General features: G+C 37.0%; 2 protein-coding genes and 1 long non-coding RNA gene across 3 annotated transcripts; 2 read left to right on the top strand and 1 right to left on the bottom strand.

Annotated features, from left to right (window-relative positions):
- Positions 262–910, top strand: LOC109820775 (BAG family molecular chaperone regulator 1-like). Its single transcript, XM_020386971.1, has 2 exons — positions 262–711; positions 795–910. Exons 1-2 carry the CDS (start codon positions 519–521, stop codon positions 908–910), a joined length of 309 nt encoding a protein of 102 aa, XP_020242560.1. The 5' UTR covers positions 262–518.
- Positions 1,053–2,021, top strand: LOC109820169. Its single transcript, XR_002241742.1, has 3 exons — positions 1,053–1,072; positions 1,353–1,499; positions 1,609–2,021. It is a non-coding gene; the product is annotated as an uncharacterized LOC109820169 (long non-coding RNA).
- Positions 4,556–12,869, bottom strand: LOC109819611 (lysophospholipid acyltransferase 1-like). Its single transcript, XM_020385389.1, has 8 exons — positions 12,502–12,869; positions 10,897–10,952; positions 8,495–8,715; positions 7,978–8,386; positions 6,964–7,049; positions 5,589–5,652; positions 5,295–5,413; positions 4,556–4,936 (listed from the first exon to the last, which is right to left on the bottom strand). The coding sequence occupies exons 1-8, from the start codon at positions 12,801–12,803 to the stop codon at positions 4,796–4,798; spliced, it is 1,398 nt and encodes a 465-aa protein (XP_020240978.1). The 5' UTR covers positions 12,804–12,869; the 3' UTR covers positions 4,556–4,795.

Consider the following 16,173-nt stretch of genomic DNA (forward strand, 5'->3'; position numbering starts at 1 on the left):
CTTTCGAGATAAAGTGATTAACTTGCTTGATTATGTTAATACCTGAATCTGTAATCGTATAAAAGATTAAAGACGTACCAAGAAATTTCACCATGTTTACGTGTTATTCCTTAAGAAAATCAATATGCTAAAATACTGTTTTTTTCGAGGTTCACATGCGAAAGCACTTCCAACCCCACAAGTTTAATGATAATAATAAGCAAAATTTCAGTTGGTGAATGATAATAACGCAACCGGTTAATTATCCCGCCTCCGCTTCAAATGGAAGCTTCGGCCGTTGCGGAGACGATGAGTTGGTAGCGCGAAGCTTTCTTTTCTTCCTTCTCTCCGTCATTTCTTGATTTTTAAAAAAAAAAAATCGTCTTTGTCCCTCTAATTTCTCAAGATCCTACAAGCTTCTCTATAATCTCATTTTTTTAAAATATTATATATATTAGCCAGCCTTCCACCCCCCCATTTCTTCATCTCCTCCTCCTCCTCCCTAAAAAAGCTCAATCGCCGAAGTTCCATTTACATAGATGGCGACGACGATGGCGGCCTCAGCAGAGAACGAATGGGAGGTCAGGCCGGGAGGCATGCTGGTCCAGAAGCGAACCCCCGACTCCGAATCCGCCTCGCCCTTCGCCGCAGCTCCCGTCCCCACCATCCGCGTGAAAGTCAAGTACGAATCCTCATACTACGAGATCTACCTCAGCTCGCAGTCCACATTCGGTAAATAGTACACGATAACAATTAAAACCATCGTCTTAATTAAAAGCGGTTTTTTGAATTTTTGACGGCTGACTACTTCGCAGGCGAGCTGAAGAAACTGCTGGCGGAGCGGACGGGCCTGCACCCGGAGGAGCAGAAGATACTGTACAAGGCCATAAAGAAGAGGGCAGGACCGGAGTTCCTTGACCTTTCCGGGTGAGGGACAGGTCGAATGTGGTGATGGTGGCCGGACCCGGTGCTGCCGCGCTGCCGAAGCACGCCCGCTGCAAGGCGCGCCGCGCCGGCGAAGCTCGAGAGGGCCGCCACAAGGCCCGCGCAAGGATGTCGGATGCTGCAGCCGCTTGACAGGCTGGCGCTGCAGGTGCGCGTGCTTACCCGTGATAATATTGTGATTATGTTTCTAGAGATGCTCAAAGCTGTGGGTTTGCACTGACATTGGCATGCATCAATAATTCGCTTTTTGTTTCTAGCCTACAAATATATATTGTTGTTCTGTTCGCTCGATCTGTTGGTTTGAAACAAGCGAAGTTTCCTGATCTGATGATAATCGTTCTAAATCAAAGAACAAATCTAATAAAATTCATGAGCGAGCTGTTGATGGGAGGTTACAGCTAGGTAGCAATGACGATTTATGAATGTAGGTATCGAGTGCCGAGGCAATTATTTCCAAGGGGAAGAGGGTAGCTGACGAGGACTTGCTGAGTCTAACCGAGCAATTAATGACGCAAATGATCAAATTAGACGGCATCACCGCAGATGTGGACCTAAAGCTACAGAGAGGATTGCAGGTTAATTATTAATTTCCTCTTGAAACATCGAATGGATACTTTGATAAGTTGACTCGTATATTTAATTCAAAAATATGATGTTGTTATGTTATGATATTTTCCCTTGCAGGCGAGAAGAATACGGAAGTACGTCGAAAAACTCGACGTGCTTAAGATCAAAAACGCGAAGACCACGACGACGTCTAGATCTTCGCAGCGACAGGATCCGCATCTGAAAACCCAACAGCAGCAGAAATCGCAAGCGCCGCCTATCGTGGTTACGACGGAGTGGGAGATGTTTGATTCCTTGGCCTCTACGTCCACATCCAACTCTACAAGGCCAAATTGGGACTTACTTTAATTCGAGTAAATAGTCAATGTGTTATCTATAGAATTTTATTAATTAGACATCACGTTTGCTTGAGAGAGAGAGAGAGAGAGAGAGAGAGAGAGAGAGAGATGGAGTTTTCTTTTGTTATTTTTTTATGCGTGAAGATTTACCTAAATTAGACCGAGGAAGGGGGGAAACGGATATGATGACTCCATGATCTTTTCTCCAATTACTAAAAGGAGGGGCGGGGGGGGGCGGGTGTCGGAATTCCTCTATGTGACTGCGTCAAGTTGGATGATTGGGCATGCGGCAAAAATGGGATTGAAAAAGCAAATAAAGAGTTGACCCGTCCATGACAGTAGCTGGATGCCTAAATTGGTTATTCATTCAATATTATAAGCTAAGTGCACATCTTTATTGCTTTCATAAGTCAAATATGTCAAGTAAATCATCTTTTATTTATTGCTAAGAGCTTGCTAGAGGAATGCAGCGAGTCAGTGGTTTGCCGGCTCAACGGGGCGTGAGCACCTACTACATGTATGAGATATGTAAAAAAACATGGAAATATTAATATAAAAAAAGTGCATTATGGCATTGCTTGCAACATGAGCAACCTAGGTTTCTTGTGGATGGAATAATATTTGGTGGTCTCATGTAAACTGTTTCTTTTTTGGCACATGGACAACAGTTCATTCTTTTATGGGGTAGTCACCTAAAATTTAAAATTGGAATTGGTATAATTTATGGGATAAATTTTTAAGGTGTTAGTCACATAAAACTAAAACTAGAACAAAATTTTACAATGTTAGTTAAGTAGAACTCTAACAAAACTAGAATTGGAATAATGATACAAAATTATCCCACTTTTTTTATTTTTTTTATACAAAAATAAGAGTTCTAGTCTCTCAAAGTATTCCAATTTTTAGCTTGAACTAGATGGTAAAAAACTAGAACTCATATTTCTTTTGTTATTTTTTTATTTTTTATATTTCTTTTTTTTTTCTTTACTTCTTTCCTATTATGGTTATCACCATCATTAGACCATCATTATAATAATAATTGTTTATGGTTATCACCATCATTAGACCATCATTATAATAATAATTGTCAATATCTTATAGTCTAACCAAAAGCTATTTAATAGTAAAGAACATTCTTGTAAGCAATTATCAATCAATAATAGTAAGTTTAACACACATAAATGGTATTTATATCTTTAAAATACATAAATGTATATTCTTTAAAATACATAAATGTATATTTCATGATTATAAAAATTTATCCCACGTTATTTTATCAAAATATCCCACTTCATAAAATTGTTCTTATTTATCCCACTAAAATATCCCACTAGTGAAAAATTATTCCACTTTAATAATTATCCCATTTTACATGAAAATGTCCCAATTGACTAATGTATGAGATATGTAAAAAAACATGGAAATATTAATATAAAAAAAGTGCATTATGGCATTGCTTGCAACATGAGCAACCTAGGTTTCTTGTGGATGGAATAATATTTGGTGGTCTCATGTAAACTGTTTCTTTTTTTGGCACATGGACAACAGTTCATTCTTTTACAGCAATGTCTGTGACTTTGAAGTAGTTCCAGCTTGGTTTTTGCGTTTCTTTGAATGGAAGAAAGAAAAAGGGCAGCTCATGTGAATGAGGTTCATGTTGTCATAATCTCTTATTACTTGCCGTTTAGAGCAAATCGTTATCTAATTTCCTCTTGTAAGTCATCACATGCGTTGCCAATAATTTTCTTAGGGTTAATTGCGAATAAACCCCCTATAGTATCACCCACTTGCGAAAATACTTCTTATAATTCTATTTGTGCAAATAGATTTCCTATGTGATTTATTCTTCTTTTTTACATTTCAAAATTATTAAAAGGGTTTTGAGTAGAGAGATAACCCCTATAGTTGAGGACAAAATTCCAGTTACTATTTTAGTTTATTTTATTTTGATCTGAAAAAGTTCATTAAAAAGTGTATTCGTACTAGGATAAATACTACAGTGAGTCCATTCGCACAAATAGAGCTACAAGGAGTCTATTCGTAATTTTACAATACTACACAAATAGAACTACAAAGAGTCTCACTACAACAAAGTTGTAAGTTATTAAACATTTTGTCTCTACGTATCAGATTTTTGTTTGTGCCTATAAATAGAGTGCGGCATATACGAAAAGTGTGGTTACAGCATATATGAAGAGCATTTTTCTATACATATAAAAATGTGTCACAAAACTCACAATACATATATATGTCGAGCATTATGACACATACAAATGTCACAAAACTCATAACGTGTATATGTGTTCAAAGAGATGACATAGTAGTATATAGACCATTAAAACTATAAAAAGTATCATCGCTCAACAATTTAACTTCCTAAAATGTCATTCTTAACTACAGAATTTTTAAGCTTATACACTATCATAAATATTTAACTATCACTATAATTAAAATCCAAGATTCATTATTTAAGCTCATTAATAAATCTTCTCACAATACATGCTAAATTATTAACTTTTTTTAGTTATATTTAATTGTATATCTAATGTCACCAATATGCATAGTAATTTGCTACAGCTTTTATTTATGCCACTATTATTTAATCTTTTATACATGAAATGACATTTTTATATCATTAACAGTCTCTCAACTCCCTAGTATTAGCTGGCAGTAGAAAAGCATATAAATCATAACATAATAAAACGATGATAAAACTTGCGAAAAGATCGAGATGAAGGAAAAAAGTAACTTAACTTAGCGTACAACACAACTTAAAATTGATGAGAAAAAAGGGGGAAAGCTACAGTCGAACAAGAAGGAAAACTGCCCACCTAATTCTTTCACAAATAACAGAGGGAAGATAAATATCCAAGATCTTAAATTCTTTAAGCCCCCTCTTCCATAACTTTTTTTTTAACTTTTTTATTTGCCAATTCTCTTCCAGCAGCTGAATAAGGATGCAAATATTATTGGGCCTTCTGGGTCTTGGTCCTGACAGGCTTAGCTGGCTTAATGATGTTACCCAGGAGAATAAGAATGATAGGGATGATGGTGCCAACAAAATATACACTTCTGTATGAGGCCAAGGTTTCTTTCATGCTCAGTACCTTTAAATAACATAAGGCGAAAATGTTAGACAAATATAGAGGTCTCAGTAACAAATATTTGGGTGTGGGTGTGGGTGTGTGTGTGTGGGTGTGTGGGTGTGTGTGTGTGTGTGGGGCAATGACTCAAAACATTATAAGTGTCCTTGATACAACTCTAACAATAAGTCGAGATATCACACAGTTTAATTTTCAGAAAACGATGGGAATGGGATTTTTGTTGAAGTTCAAAATATGATGCAATAATCATAATATGTAGGGTCTTAATTTGATTTGGATGGAATGTAACTTTAAAGAAGTAAGCTGGCTTTTGGGAAATTATCAATATAACTAGATAAGCAGATCAGAAGAAAAAGCTTGCCTGGAAACCAATGCAGGAATAGTTCAGAACTAGCAAGGTATATGCAAAGTTCGTCAATGTAAGCATCTTTCGAACAAGCATATTCTTTGGGGAAACAGCTTGCTGCCATCTGTATAGTACTGTTTAAGCAAGAGAAAAGAGAGAAATTAGCGCGGGTAATAAAGAAAATAAACAATCTCAGACATCAGGGCATTTTATCAGCTATTCGAACATATAATTAAGCTGTTAAAAAAGAAGCCGAAAAATAAAAGCAACCCGGCATTTCAGATGGTGAAACTGCCGAGAATAAAGTACCTCGTGAACCTGCAATCATCAATGCTGATTGAACAAAGAATATGATGTATCCTGGATATAATCCCTGAACAAGAAACAGAAATTTAGATGCACTAAGCATTCACAACAATACAAGGAATCAAAATATGCAGTAAATAACAGATGCAGATATGCCACATTTACTTGGATTGTCCAATGACATATGCCTCGAGTCCTTCAGATTTGGAAAACTAGAGGACCCACCTTACCTCTTCTTTCTTTCCCAAACTCCCCAGATGCAAATGCACAAGATTCATAACATTTAGAAATAAATCTCCCATTTCATATGAAATGTTTAGAAAATTGCCCCTTTGTAACTGTTCAGAATATAAAAAAGAAAGTAGCAGTGTAATGACTAAGTTATCTCTTCTTTAGACGATCAGAGTAGGTCTCCGGATCAGTGGGCACAGGACGGCTCGTTCAGTTAAAATATAAAACAGAAGATAATGGGAGGGGCAAATTCTTAAAATGTCCTATGGTGAAAGACATGACGGGCTCAAATTCTAAATTCTAACACAGTCCATTGATTGACCAGAAGCAAGGAGCGCAAGAATGATTTGCAACTATTTCAGCATTTCCTATGAACAGGCCAAGGATCAAAGAAAAATAATCCAAGATCAACATGAACAAGAATTGTACTTGAGATGGTGAAAATAGGAAGAACGAAGATACATGCCTTCACAGGAAGGCACTTAACTTCAAAATTCCATGACAGTTAGATATTTTGCTCTAATTCTTTGATGTTATGGTGGAAAGCATATAATTTGGTCAAATAACATTGCTGCCTCGGTAAATCAGAAGAACAGAAATGATCTCCATGCCATGGGTGAAAATCTTCAACCTCACAAAGAGTTGTTTTTCTCCATCATGGGGTTACATGGCTAGAACTCAAAGGTTACCATTCGTTCTAATTCAAGGAAATACACAGAAAGGAATGTTCTTTCACATACAATGACCAGTAAAAGTAACAACTTCATCAGTCTACAACAATCAATAACAAATTATAAAATAAATTTGTACTTGAAATGTTTGATTTTAAATGCAGTTTTAACTTGGTCAACGACCAAAAAAGAAAAAGACTGAAGATACTGTGTCGGTGGAGTAACAAAACAGCAGATTTGGTACTCTACCAACACCATATCCTCAGTCTTTTTCTTTAAAAGAAAAGAAATTATAATGAACATATAAAAAAGGAGAAGAAATACTACCTGCGACCACATGGACCATAAAAATGTAAACAACATGCTTTAACAAAATTATTTTACAAATACACAAATGGAAACTTAAAGAAATATAATCGTGTTCAATTATAGGGTAACCGTATGGAAAAACGGAGGACATAGAAGAATATACTCACATGCCAAACAGCACTGACAGTTTGTGTACCCAGCAACTGGAGGAATCCAGGCTTCTTTCCTTTCTGAACAAGCCTATCATAAACATCTACAATGAAAGTTACACATTCAATATAATTAATAATTACGTGAACAGAGTTAAACAAGTAGATCGTCTAGTGCTCAGTACAAAAGGTTACAAATTTTACAAGACAGGCTAATTAGAAATGACACTAATTAGCTGCAGAGTACAGTAATGAAGAGAGTTCAGTACTTGGCAAATGACAAGCACATATGTTTTCAGATCAAAGTTTGAAAGGCTTTTGTGTTTGTGTGTGTGTGCATGTCGCTGTTTTATTGCATGTAACCACCTAAATGTACACATGCAGATAGAGGAAGAGACCAGCTACAGTTAAAGAAAAAGCAGTTTAGTGTTCTCAATGCAACTTGGAGAACAAAAAACATGTCCACATATATGTTTGTGATTGAGAAAAAAGGGACCTTGTAATGATTATAGCTATAGGAATGTAACGCTGTCATGTTGGCCTGTTGCAGCTAGTGAGCTCTCACTACAAACATCATCTAGCCATTTGACGAAGCAACAATTTTGAATTGAAAAAATGGGAGTACTTGTGCTTGACATACTTGCGCACAAAAATACCCCTACCATAAACCATACCCTAAACTGTCCAGAGATCAGCTAAAGTCATAGAATACTCAATCGCAAAATGACGAGTAAATTCATGTTCACGTGTACAATCCTGTGGTGGAAAATGGGATTGCTTGTGTGACTGCACACATGCACGATTTCAAATTGAAAATAGAAGCACTTGTGTGTATGTGCATGAGTGTGTGTGTGACAGAAAGAAAGGGAGACTAACTACAGTCATAGACAATTCAGAAAAGTTCTCATTAGCAATTTAGGGGGAAAATGATAATAGAACATGACAGGTTTTACACTCATCTCATTTTTCCAGCATAAGATAGACAATGTAAGAAATAAATGCAATTGTATTGCAAAGGTAGTAGAAACTCACAGTATCTTAGCCAAGTGCTGACTTGTATATTCCACACAAGAGGCAACTGAACAGCACTAGTTGCAAGCTCGACGCCAAGTACATCAACATTTTTTGCACGATCCCATTGGGGTTTAGGTGCAGAAGAGTTTGACCAACCAGTGAAACCGAAACCAGATATAATTATTGATGCTTCTGAGATTGACCAGATGAAATAATACTTCCACCGGGCAGTAAATCCTGACATGTATTGGTAGAAAAGCTTATGCCAGAAACCCCACTCATAATACATGGGTTCACTGAACCGGGAAAGTGGGAATTGCGGTACCAAATACAAGTATAAACCCATGCAAACAGCTGCTTGAACTAAAGCACGCAAAGTCGGGCCAAAAGGTGATGGTGCTGGTTTGTCCTTCGAAGGTGCCCAAACCTGGATAAGTCAGGGAAGAAAAGGCAAAGGGTAAAGTGAGTCTCCATGAACAAAACAATAGAAGAAATGAACCTCAATCTTTACACGAAAAATAAATGTTGCTATTACCCCTTTCCTTTCAGTATATTCAAGATAATCCTTAGCTTCAAATACAGGGCCTGCGAAGTGACTGCCACAACATAAGCAGTAACCTATATATTCAACTATAGATGGGCAGCGTATTAACCGATATTTCTTTTGAGCCTCACGTAGATCTTCTTCTTTCAAAATCCCATCGCTGTAATTTATTGCGCAGGAAATGACTTTTAACACCAGAACCATCAGTGCTCCTAAATTTGAGGATAAAATGAAAATTAATGCCTCATTGGACAAAGATTAAATGATTAGGTGTTTTCCTTCAACTTAGAGAGATCAAAGGTTCCTAAATGATAACGTGGAATTTTGGGGAGGTTAAAATGCTTTGAAATATGTACTCGTAAGGAAAATAGCAAACTACTGAATGTATAGAGTATAGCAATGCATACAATAAGTTTGACGTGTTCTGTTTAATGAAGAACAGTGACTATCATATGTCATGAACTGAAAAACCCAATTAAGATACGTAACTTACATGAGTCTGATATGAGAACAAATTCAAAGAATCTTCTTTAAGGACTAAAACAGTTTTTGTACTAGTCAGAAAACTGGTGGGTCATCTGGTGGATGATCTTTACTGTTCATCATGATATATATGATCTAAAATGGTTATGCATGAAAAATTATGTTGTTTTGAGATGTAACAATGTTGTGCGCAGCGGAAATTTCGGCAACACCTCTGGTGCTCGACAAGAGAGTAGATCTCAACTAAAACCCTGTTTCACAAAGAAAACAAGAACCGAAAGTAAAATATCTCAACAAAGTGAGATATCAGCTCTTCCTCTCATCAGTTCTAGGACTGACCTGTCGAGGAAACCTAAACTTTCTATTACAAATCACAGCACAAACAATGAATTTTAACGTGGTTCGGCAAAGTGCCTATGTTCACGGGTCAATGAGGGGGAAGATCTACTGTTAGAGAGGAAAAGAATACAAATAGGGTTTACAATCACACAGCTTAAACCCTCAAATAATCTCTCAATTCCTCCCTCAAAATCTCTCTCAAAACAGTCAAAAGAGCCTCTGTTTTTCCTGTTGCACGCAGCCCAAGAAAATTTTGTTCGTACTATTAAATTTCTCCACATCTATTTTTGTAGAGTGAATATTCAAACTTTGAATGATCTTCACACCAGAAGCACCACCCTCAACACCTTCTTTCCCGATCATATTCCTCAACACACCAACAACCAATACGGAACAAACTGAAGAATAGATCCAAACTTGAGAAAGATTGAGCCTTTACCAAAAAAATACCACCTTTAACTCCAATTGAAACCTAATCGAGCTTCCAAAATGATCTACTCCTCCAAATTATCCAAGCGGAGCCCGAGCTCTGATACTACTTATTGTGAGTGGGGATGGGGGCTACAATCTTTGCGCGTGAAGAGATAGGCCAATAAAACACGTGGGAGCCACCACGTTCTCAAGCGTGAAGATATAAGATTCACGAGCCCACGAACCGAATTCCCGAAGATATATATATAGCTTGATATCACAATCTAGGGTTGCGTGCAAGAGCAAAGGAAAATTGCAAAGGAGAAATTTTCTTAGGCTGCGTGCAACAGGGAAAACAGAGGCTATTTTGGCTGTTTTGAGAGAGATTTTGAGAGAGGAATTGAGAGATTGTGGGTTTAAGTTGTGTGATTGTAAACTCTATTTGTATTCTTTTTCTCTCTAATAGTAGATCTCCCCCCCTCCTTGCCCCGTGAACATAGACAATTTGCCGAACCACGTTAAAATTGATTATTCGTGTTGTGATGTGTAATAGAGAGTTTAGGTTCTCTCAACAGGTCAGTCCTAGAACTGATGAGAGAAATAGCCGATATCCCACTTTGTTGGTATATTTTGCTTTTGGTTCTTATTTCCTTTATGAAACATGGATTTAATTGAGATATACTCTCTTGTCGAGCATCAGAGGTGCTGCCGAAATTTTCGCTGCGCACAACAAACAAGTGGTACTAAATGCACAAACTTTCAACAGTAGAAAAAAGGCCATTAGGAATTTTTGATCAGACTAAAATACTCACACAATATAGACACCAAAATTTGAATAGGGGTTTCAAGACACTCAATACAAAGCACCAAAATCTATAATACTCACCCAATACAGTACTCATATATCTTTTGTACTTGAAGTGAACACAAGCACAACTATCACTAAACAAGCTTTACAAAGCGCAAACATCTATGGGTGTTTGTTGCTAATCTTTTAATGTTACTAAATGAGTGTATATATGTCAGCATGAGTTGTGTTCATGTGATTGTCGCATCAAGACTAAAGACAAGTCAAGGCTAATATGTTTTTGAAAGACAACCGCATGAAATGATGATAAGCAGCTAGATAATTAGAGCCTCAAATGCGAGAGAGACAGTACCTGTAGCATCAATTCCACCTTCTTTCCATGCATCACCACTCATGTAGTACACATGGCTGCAAAAATAAAGACACATGTATTTGGGAGAATTAGAAATAATTTAAGAAATTATGTCTGGATAGCGATATGGGCTGAAATGTTAACTGCTAAGAACTTAAAATAGTGAGAACCAAGATAGGTGATCAATTATGTTGCATTGACACTAAGAGCAGAAATGGACACCAGAATGCGGATATGGAAAATTTTAAGAAGAATTGCACATTGAAAATTTCTACCCATAGATGTCAGGAAGACAGGACACTAGCGAATCGCGACCTGGGCTCAATAGCTCCGGATTCGCGGTGGAACATGACCCAATTCACCAACACCAGCAACCCGATATAGAACTCAAACCAATCAAAATTTCGACAAATTAACTCTTTTTCAAAAGAATAGACAAAAAAAAAATGATAGATTAAGAAAATAAATACGCATGCCTTAAGCGCAACATAATTCTCAAGGTTCTTTTTACCATTACTTATATCAACTAGCATATTTCTGAAATTTGACTCTTCAAAATTTCTGATTCCCACATGTAAGAACCGAACCTGAAACGTACCACGTTCCCAAGCATAGCATATAAGCCTACCCGTTCCTGTCCCGTGAACCATGTTCAATGCAACTATGTTTCTCCTTATCAAGTGAAAGGGGTGAAATTTCTCATTTTCACACAAGACTTTAGTTGGCGTTTGGTAGTTAGGCGTATCATTAAGCTTTTATGTGTGGCATCATGCTTCAAGAACTTTCTTAAAAGCCTGCCAAATTAAACATGTAATATCAAAATTCATCAATTATGGCATGTCTTTAAAAACTAGACTTTTTTCGCATGGAATCAGGACATACTCATAGGTGATTTATTATTTAAAAAAAATATTCCACACCTGACCAGCTTAATTGGAAATGATGTCACTGAGGAACTAAACACAAATAGTGATACATGTAAACTATGCAAAGCATCCACATCCTGACATGAAATCAGAAACGATTTTCAAACCACTCAAATGCAATTAATCTTTAGTTGCTTGTTATAGGTGACAAACAGTCCTAATCTCCAAATAAACTCACAAAAATCATAGAACTTGGTTTAAAAAAATAACTCCAGCCAGCCATTTTCTCCAAAGAAACCTCATGTTCTACTTATACTCGTCTCCTAATCTCTAAAATCATGCAGATCAGTGAAAAGATAGCTAGAACTTTGAAACCTTAAACGATCCTTACGAAAAAACTTCCAGAATTAGCAATGCTACTCAAACTAAATTAAAAAACATAGCTCCAGATCATTCCTCTCCTCGAAAACAGACCTAATATCCTACTCCTAGTCAACGCCAAACACAAAGCACCATGAAATAGCTAAAATTTTCAAATTTACTGAAACTCCTCGCATAAAAGCTCCAGATTTAGTTCCAAAAAAGCGCATTCCACTCAATTCAATACCTTAACTGAGATCACTCATCTCCTCTAAAACAATCCTAATCACCTCCTGATTCCCCATAAAAATCCTAAATTTTAGCAAAAAAAATAAAAATAAAAAAAATCGCAAATCAAGAACAGCAGAAGTTCAAATACCATCCGATGAGATAACCGAATCCAGCGAAGAAGGTGAAGATCCCGGCGTACTTCCTGCACAAGATCATCGACGCGTATCCAAGCGCCATCGGGATCAAGAAGTGGAAGTTCGACGAGAGGCCAAACGAGAGGTAAGATAGAACCGCGCCTGAGATCGCAGCGTAGAGATGCTTCGTCAGGGCACCGGGGACGAATCGCCACACGGAGCTCACAGGGATCGTGGCGACGAAGCAGAGGAGGAACCGGAGCACGGGGATCGAGACCCCGATCGCCGACGCCATGGACTCCATCTCGAGCTCCATTGGCGAAAGTCGAGAGCTTGACTGGGATTCTTCTTTATTTGTGGAATAGAATTTGGAGAGCCTCCCTATCCCATCCCAGATTTTATCAGGGAGAGAGATGTGGGAATAAGAAAAAGGGATTTTGCATAAAGCACCCTAGACATATTTTTATTTATTTTATCTGAAATTTATTTCTAGATAAGAAATCTGGTCGGGTCGAGCGTGCCCACGCATCAACTTAATCACGTAAAAAATGCAATTTTTCTTGTTATTAGTATTATGCCTCCCAATTTTCACTAGCGAAATTTTAGGAGTACACAAGTTTAAGAAGTATTTTTTTTCAATATAATATCATACATAATTAAAATTTAGAAACAACTGTAATGAGATAAAAAGAATAATTTAATTAGGTTTATGTCATCCATTTGAAGTTTAATCTAGTTTAAATGTATAAAAATATAGTTCTCCACTACAAGTTTCTTCTTGATGATCAAGAGAATTAAAATCATATATGACAATACTGGTCAGCAGCTCGGTACATGAATCTTCCATTATTTAAGGGTTTAAAAAATATATATTTTTTAAATGTGTTTTATGCAGTCTTATCTTGCATTTTAGATGATTTGAGCTCGATTGGTTATGAGCTCTAATTTGAATTTGTAACGGTATTACAAGATACATAACAAGTTGAATACTGCAAACTAGCAAATGGCAGATGGTCTTACTGCAAGATTCCATCGTAGTAGGCAACAAACGCCTCAAGTCGGGTCCAGAGCTCAGGCGTCGGGGGTCACGCGAGAGGCCGCAACGTGGTGCGAAACGCACGTGACACTCGGCGCCTCTCTCCCCCCCCTCGAACATATCGCCGCGTGCGCATCACGTGCGATGTCTATCGTCATGGACCGTTACAAATTTGAAAGCCCGCGATCCAGCGACGACGGAACTATGAGTTTTTGCGGGCCCTGGGCGTTGTAATGGGCCCACATTAGTTTGGTGCAGTTGGAGGTCTGCCTCGTGGGCCCCACATATTTTATGGTTGGGTTTGGTACACCAACGATGGTGGCTATGATTAGAGTCCAAAGCATACGGAAGGAAATAATACATTTTGGACTGAAGCCTGCAAAACGAGTCTAGAGATGGGCCCATATAGCTGTATGTTATGTCTAAAGTAGTTTAAAAATTAATAGTTTTACCAGGGCATAACTAAAGAGACAATATGAAGCCAGGGATAGAACGCATACGATATCAATTTTTAATCTTTACTCCTTTTATGATAGCAAATTAGGCTAAATAACACTTATATATCCTATATATCCTACTGTTTCATCTACTTTTCACTTGTATACTCTTATTTGTATTTGGTAGCAAGAAAACACCCTAAAGTTTTTTAAATGTACACTTATATACTCTCATTTATTTTTTTAGCACTTGTATACCGTAAAGTTATTAAAACTTGCACTTTAATACTACTCAAAAAAATTTAAATCTTACACTTAAATACCCTAAATTTTTAAAACTTGTTCTTAAATTTCCTTAAGTTTGCATAATTAAGGGTATTTATATGCAAGTTTTAAGAATTTTAAAGTATTTAAGTGCTAGTTGTAAAAAACTTTAGGGTATTTAAGTGCTGCCAAAAAAAGTAAGGGTACATAAGTGCAAGTTTAAAAAACTTTAGAGTATATAAGTGTTATTTAGCCAGCAAATTATGATAAAGTGGTCTGAATCGTTCATCTTTTTAGTTGTGTTGCCGGCAACAGTTGAATTCTACAACCACTTTTGTTGATGTTCGATATCAAACAACCAATTAATCCAGAAGAGGATTGTTACGGGGTGGTGAAGGAAGATGGAGGGCTCGTTCCCTTCTCCAGCTTTATGCCTAGTTCTTGAATGAGGGTCTGATGTCCGCACTGCACAGACATAAATAACTTGTGAGAGGGCGAGGGACCGGTTCCCCTGTGATTGCTCCGACGATCAAGTCAGCTGATAAACATAAGCTTGAGTGGAGTTTAGAACTATGCGTTCTTATGCTATGTGCATTAGAGATTATCATGCCTTAAATAGGGTCGTCCATGATAAGAAGGTCGACCGACACCGACTTTCGTGTCGACTTAGGAGTGTCGGTCTGTCTGACTGGGCGAAACGTCACCTTATCTCAGCTTAATAACCGTCTTTTGAGTCAGTATACAGATGCTGACTTGTCTGGCATGTCAGGATCTCTTGTATCAGCTAGTATCGCCTCTTGTGTTGATACCAGGGTGCTAGCTTGACGAGTCGGTGGGCCGAGACCTCTGTAATTGTGCATTGGGCTTATCCCTTAATAAAGAGCCGAGTTCTTGATATTCGATTTAGGAGTCGTTGTGCCTAGAACTCTTGAGAGTTGACTAGGTCTTTTTTCCCCTAAGACTAAGAGATGACTGTGGGAGTCAGCCAAAGGGTTGAGCTTGTTTTACTTAGGACTCTTATCGTATCATTTCGCAAATACTGTATCTTGGGTGATTGAACACCATAATAACCTTTAAGGCAGTTTACTCAATGTATGATTTTTCATTGACAACCGATTTAGGCTATGTTTGGTTCGAGGTAAATTGAGAGAGAAAAAAAGGACAACTAGGTTCCAATGTTTGGTTAGAAGGAAATATAAAAGGAAACTGAAAGCCATATTACTTGAAGAAAATGTGCTTCTAAAATTTTCATTTCATTTTTTCTTTCCCGGAACTTAAGGAAATGGACGGAATATTTTGCCGGGGCCAAGTATAGCCCCTTCACGAGTCCAGGATGCGGTGGATGTAAGTCATTATCATGTCGGCTCCATTGGTATCATTAAAATGTGTCACTAGACACGTGCTATTTGTAGTTACACATAAAGAGAGATGTTTCTACACTAGACCCTTTAAACATTCTTATATCAAAATTAGACCTCAAATCATTAAATTTGTTATAAAGTACCCTAACTTTTAAGCTATTTCAAAATTAGTCCCTAAAATCATTGAAGTTTCCATTAGGTCTCAATTCCCATAAGTTGTATAAAAAGATTTCCTCTAATTGTTATTGTTGCTGTTGCTGAACTAATTTGAGACAAGTTATGATAATTGGTGAACTTAATAGAACTTAAATGATTTGAGGTCTAAATTTTGAAATAACTTAAGGGGACTTAGTAGTAGTCTCAATAATTTTAGGGACTCATTTTAGAATCTTAGTAGTTATTATTGATTTTTTTTTGTTTAAACTGACTTTTTATTATTTGTATTGATAGAAAATTGTTAGCAATCCGCTTGGTTTATTTTTTTTCTCGGTGTGATTTCTAGCTGTTTAAATTTTTCAATGTGATATGCTTGTACTTATTTTCACTTATATGGATTAAATATACTATTCTCAACGATTTAAATTATAG

This window comes from Asparagus officinalis, chromosome 8, assembly GCF_001876935.1.
Source record: "Asparagus officinalis chromosome 8, Aspof.V1, whole genome shotgun sequence".
In the NCBI taxonomy this organism is placed as follows: Eukaryota; Viridiplantae; Streptophyta; class Magnoliopsida; order Asparagales; family Asparagaceae; genus Asparagus; species Asparagus officinalis.

Excerpts from the sequence above, each read along its gene's own strand:
- LOC109819611 (XM_020385389.1), bottom strand. The coding sequence starts at position 12,803 with ATGGAGCTCGAGATGGAGTCCATGGCGTCGGCGATCGGGGTCTCGATC. Across the intron at positions 7,050-7,977 it reads CAGCACTTGGCTAAGATACT|ATGTTTATGATAGGCTTGTT; the intron begins GTGAGTTTCTAC and ends CTTTCATTGTAG. Across the intron at positions 4,937-5,294 it reads ATTCCTGCATTGGTTTCCAG|GTACTGAGCATGAAAGAAAC; the intron begins GCAAGCTTTTTC and ends TGTTATTTAAAG.
- LOC109820775 (XM_020386971.1), top strand. The coding sequence starts at position 519 with ATGGCGACGACGATGGCGGCCTCAGCAGAGAACGAATGGGAGGTCAGG. Across the intron at positions 712-794 it reads CAGCTCGCAGTCCACATTCG|GCGAGCTGAAGAAACTGCTG; the intron begins GTAAATAGTACA and ends ACTACTTCGCAG.